Source organism: Arachis ipaensis, chromosome B04 (assembly GCF_000816755.2).
Source record: "Arachis ipaensis cultivar K30076 chromosome B04, Araip1.1, whole genome shotgun sequence".
In the NCBI taxonomy this organism is placed as follows: Eukaryota; Viridiplantae; Streptophyta; class Magnoliopsida; order Fabales; family Fabaceae; genus Arachis; species Arachis ipaensis.
In genome coordinates this window covers 111,779,003-111,784,707 of record NC_029788.2, presented here as the reverse complement: position 1 = coordinate 111,784,707, position 5,705 = coordinate 111,779,003, and the positions used below count along the sequence as shown (strand labels likewise).

The window sequence follows — 5,705 nt, the reverse complement described above, 5'->3', positions numbered from 1 at the left end:
CTTTTCCATGGAAGTTGTATCCTTTCAGCCCTAACTTTTCTCAGGCCAATGAGTTAGATAATATAGTATACAAAGATTAAAATAACAGCTCATATAAAAGTAAAAATGCCTTTCTGGATCGTTTATGCAATGGTAATACATTAAATAACTCTCTTTTCGTTTGTGTCAAGCACCACTGAGGGTTACCTAATGGATACCATCACCATCTCAACTGCATACCTAAAGAACCTTTGTGTTTCTATAAAAAATGAAATTCAAGCAGATATAAAGATCCACAGCCAGCATATATTTCCTAGGTATTCATCAAATTTCTTTACAGAAACTAATCAACAATACATTTTCGTTCCTATTTAGAAATGTTTCTTTATGGTACTAATCAACAATAATTCTTCATCGTTTCTATTCTTAAACTATAGCCATATTTACTCCGAGCAATAATTTCTTTTGATTACTTAATAGAATTTCTGACATCTGTACTCCAATTTTCAGTTCAATTGACCTGACAAACATCACAGCACTGAGCTGTGTAACCGGCTGAGAACTTTACTTTCTGCATGGCCACCATCTTGTCCACAGGCGCATGTGAACGGCACCTTGAGTCGTGGAATACAAGGTTTATCTAAGAAACTTCTCTGGCAGTGCACTTACAAGTACAATAGTGAACAGCATTTGAGGACACTCTCCTTTCTCATTACTCAAAGTTCCCAAAAATGGCATCTTATTGCCTATTTCTGTATTTCTTCAAGAAAAATGTCATCAAACTTCCACATTATGATATGGCTCCTATTCAATGTCTATCTCTATCTCTAATTTTATTCACTATGATAGGTGAATTGACATCACTTGGGTCATTGTCAACCTGGTTTCATCATATCCAAAGAAACGGCATAATTTATTACTGTCAGTCACCAATAATCCCCACAAGAACATGCGCCGCCATCAAAATGGTGAAATCTATTGGAATCTCGCAAAACTATCTGCCGATTAACAATCTTTGATATATATTTGAAAGCAGTGTGACAGTCCCCACAAACCCGAAGGTTCTTCATTATCCTGATTGGTAATTCAGACTTGCGAGTGAGAACAAAAGCAATTGCCAACTTTTCACTATGATAGCTCAACAGCTCTTCTTTGTTTTCAAGTTCAACATCATAGAGTGCGTATTTGCTTTCAGGCACATATCCAGCATCCCTTATTTTCTTCATTAGCTCCTTCAGTTTTTCGTAGATTTTATCTTTTTCCGGATGTGTTTGATCTCCAGCCACAAATACATGAACTTCATCCTTCATTGTCACCCAACTACACCCAGCTTCCTTCTTCACTGCAGCCTTCCTCATTGCCAGCCTTGCCTCCGCCACATCTCCCCACATCCCGCCAGCAGCATACATGTTCGAAAGCAGCACATAGTTCACAGCATTCTGGGGCTCTAGCTGAATAAGCATCTTGGCAGCCTTCCGTCCTAGCTCTGTATTTCGGCCATTTGTTCGACAACATGCTCCTAAAACTGTTCTCCAAATGAGAACATTAGGATCCATTGGCATTGTTTTGATAAAGTCATCTAGCCTGTTGACATCACCTGCTCGCCCAAGGAGGTCTGCCATACAAGAAAAGTGCTCTATTCGAGGTGCTAGTCCATATACTTCATTCATTGACTTGAAATGCTCAAGTCCTTCATCAACTAAACCTACATGACTACAAGCTGATAGGACCCCAACAAAGGTAACATGATCTGGCAATTGCCCTTGCTGTTTCATCTCTGTGAAAAGCTTTAAAGCCTTTTGTCCATGTCCATGACGTGCATAGCCTGATATCATTGAATTCCAAGAATACATGTTGCGCACAGACATCAATTCAAAGAATCTTGACGCATAATCTATCTTTCCACACTTTGCATACATGTCAACTAGTGCACTACCGACAACAACATCAGTTTCTAAACAAGCTCTTATAGCACATGCATGGACTTCCATACCACGCTCTAAAGTTGCAACTGAAGCACATGCACTCAAAACAGTGGCAAGAGTGAAACCATCCAATCTTTGGCCCTCTTGCATCATGTACGATACCAAATCCATGGCCTTGTGCAGGGTGTCGTTGTGTATATATCCAGAAATCATGGAATTCCAACTGACTTCGTCTCTTCGCTCAGACATTCTGGAAAAGATAGTCTCACAGTCCTCCATCTGCCCAGACCTTCCGTAGAAAGCTAGGAGTGCATTCTCAATGGCATTGTCATCAAAAGCAGAATATTTTAATATCAAGGTATGGATTTGACGGCCCAATTCAAGAAGTGAAAGAGAAGAAACTGCTGCTAAAATATTTATAAATGTGACTCTATTAGGCCTCCACCCGGCTCGCAACATCTCCAGGAAATATTTTGTAGCCTCTGAAACAGATGTTTCTGAAGTTGCTAGTGCACCAATGAAAGAATTCCAAGAAATCTGATCATACTCTGGCATCTGAAAAAATACTTTCCGACACTCATTCATATAATCAGTTTCTGCATATACTGTAAGAATAGCATTTGAAACTGAAACATCCGAATCAAGCCCCAATTTAATCCCTTCACCATGTATCTGTCGTCCTAACATGATCCAACCCAGGCTTGCACAGGAACTCAAAGTGCTAATAACTGAGAAATTTGAGGGCACCATTCCATGTCTCCTCATTGTATTAAAACAGGCAACTGCTTCCTCAAATTGCTCATTATGGTCAAGGCCAGAGATCATAGAATTCCACGAGACAATATCTTTATTAGGCATGAGTTGAAAAATTGAGCAAGCATTATGGATGGCACCACATTTTGCATACAGATTAACAAGTGCATTTCCAATCGGAATCCAGAAATCAAATAATTCTCTGCGAATCAAATAAGCATGAACCTCTTGACCCTTTCTCTTGCCTTCGTTCAAATTTGAGAATTCAGTAAAAGCACTTAGAAGAACCACATAAGATTCTGCGTTTATTTGAACCATATCTTTCATTTCCTTGAATATGTTAGCTGCTTCTTCACCCTGGTGCTGCCTTGTCAATCCAACCATTAACCCATTCATAGTCACTACATTCATATTACGCATCTGCCGAACAATTATTTTTGCCCATTCAGTTAAGCCGTATCTTGCAAAGCCATTGACTAATGCACTACCAACATACAAATCTTGTAGAAATCCAGATTTCTCAATCCTTGTTAAAATCTGCTCAAGCAAAATCAATCGACAGTCAAACACAGAGCATGCAGCAGTTACTAAGCTACAGAAGGTATATTCATTAGGCGTGAAGGTGAGCTCTGTGGCTTCCCTTTGCATGCTTGAAAATAGCTCAAAAGCAGAAGTTGGATCCCCCCTACGGCAATACACTGAAATAATAGAATTCCATGATGTGGAGTTCTTAATTTGTATTTCATCAAAAACTCGGCGAGCATCATCAATGGAACCGGAGCAATTTGAATACATGGACATGAGCACATTAGACAAGATTATGTCTGAAGAAAATGGAGACTTAGAAATTAAGGCATGAATATCCATGCCGAGTTTAAGCCTAGTTGGACCTCCGTCTTGGCAAGCTTGAAGGGCACTACCAATGGCATAGTGATTTGGCATGAGGCCAGCAGATATCATCTCTTTGAATAAAATACAAGCGTCATCAGGCATGCCATTTTGTGCATATCCTGAAATCAAACAAGACCAGGAAACAGTGTTCCTTTGGGGCATTTCAGCAAACAGCTTCCGTGCGCAAAACAAATTGCCAATTCTGACATAAATGTTGACAAGAGTATTGGACAGGAAAACATCACTGGAAAACCCAGTCTTGTATAACTGCAAATGGAGCTGATGCGCATCCCTCACGGAAGAAGAACTTTTGTATCGCTGGGCTAGCAAGTCATGATACTCCAAACTCAAAGGTGGAGAATTTAGTTGGTGGTGGGATAACTTGTCATGAAGCAACTTTTGTGGAGGTGGGAAGACAGTGACAGCATGCCTTGAATTGTAAAAGAGTCGCCTTTGGCAGCGTGGATATGAGGTACCGCCAAAACATCTCATGCTTTTGGCCACTCTACCGAGTCATCCTCTACTTCAAACGGGTTCTGGTGATCACCGAAAGGACTGATAGGTTAGAAATAAAAAATGGCGGTAAAGAAATATAACCCCGCGGAAGGCGACGAAGCAAGAGACAACCCGCGAGTTGCTTCTGCCGCCGGCGACGAGGAGCCCAGGGAAGGCCACAAGACATTGAGACGCCGGCGAGTGTGCCTGAGACAAGACTCAGACTGAGAGACAGAATCAATTCAGGCAGTGGCAGAATCGAACAGAGACAACCACGCACGCTGCAATGCAGGTAGCAACAACCACGCACAGCTCGAGCACTCACTGGCGGAGGGAGGCGCGGCGAGACACGAGTAGCCGAGCACAGACGGAGGAGAGAGGCGAGACGCGAGCACACGACGCAGAGGATCCGGCGAGAGGCGCGGCGACGGCGGCGAGCATGCGGTGGCGGTGAACCGAGATGAGCTGAGAGAGAGACGAGGGTGGGTGGGGTGGTATCTTCAGAACTAGTTTGTTTTTTTTTTTTTCAAATAAAAAACTTCAAACCCGCTTCCCCAGTTTTCGCAAAAGGCCAAAATCCAACAAAGTCAAACAGCTTCCCACCGATTTATGTACGTGTTTGGAATACGGTTTACAAATTAAGTAAAACTAATTTTATAATTTTTTTTTTCAAAGATAATAGATTATATTTTATTAATTATTGAAAAATGGAATACAAAGATATCTAAAAGTAAGACAGCATATTAAAAGGTGAGAATTTTCTAAAAACACTACATTGAAGGTATTCATCCAACGGTGCATGGTCGAAAAAAGAAGAAAAATCTCAAAGAAGAAAGAATGATAAATCAAATTGAATGCAACTAAGAGCTTGCTTCATGGAGATGATGATCTAAACTGGGAGTTCTTTGGATTTCACAGAGCAACTTGACAGAGCTTGCTAGAATGGCAGACGGCATTGAAGTAGAACCTTCAAAAATTAACTGGTTGCGAGCTTTCCAACAGTTTCAGCAAATGATGGCAAGCAATTGAGGATTACAGTCAGCATTCTTCAACGGGTTAAGCATCTCTGTTGATGCAGTCCACCATGTCCAAAAGTCATTAGGACTCTGAGGGGAAAGACAGTGACGAAGATAACTTTGAGACCATACATCTTTAATTCTAGAGCAATCGATCAAACAATGAGTGACTGTTTCGGTTGTTTCATGACAGCAGGGGCATATTGGTGATATAGATGGGATGCAGTGATGAATCTGAGCAAGCACCGGAAGCCGGTCATGGAGAGCTTTCCAGATAAATAGCTTAATGTTGTGAGGCAAGTTCAACTTCCATAGATCAATCCACGGCTTTTTCTGCTGCATATAATTAGGGCAAAGCTCCAGAGGTGGATGGTAAAATAAATAGCCAATTCTGTAACCTGAAGCTGTATCATATTGCTTGGATTTGTTCAAATCCCATTGCAATTTGTCTCTACTCTGCTGAATTTTAACTGACAAAATCCTGTTTGCAACATTTTGGGGAAATAATTCTTGAATGAGATTCTGATTCCAATTCCTATCTTCAGTAATTAGATCTTTAACTCTTGGAATCAACTCAGAAATAGCCTGTCTATTTGGCATGTCAGAAATCATTAAAGGATACGGAGGAGGCAGCCAAGGATCCTCA

The 5,705-nt window shown here is 41.0% G+C and overlaps 1 protein-coding gene across 1 annotated transcript; it reads right to left on the bottom strand.

Annotated features, from left to right (window-relative positions):
• LOC107639717 (putative pentatricopeptide repeat-containing protein At5g09950) lies at nucleotides 300-4,623 on the bottom strand. Its single transcript, XM_016343288.2, has one exon. The coding sequence runs from the start codon at nucleotides 4,038-4,040 to the stop codon at nucleotides 906-908; it is 3,135 nt and encodes a 1,044-aa protein (XP_016198774.1). The 5' UTR covers nucleotides 4,041-4,623; the 3' UTR covers nucleotides 300-905.

Excerpts from the sequence above, each read along its gene's own strand:
- LOC107639717 (XM_016343288.2), bottom strand. The coding sequence starts at position 4,040 with ATGAGATGTTTTGGCGGTACCTCATATCCACGCTGCCAAAGGCGACTC.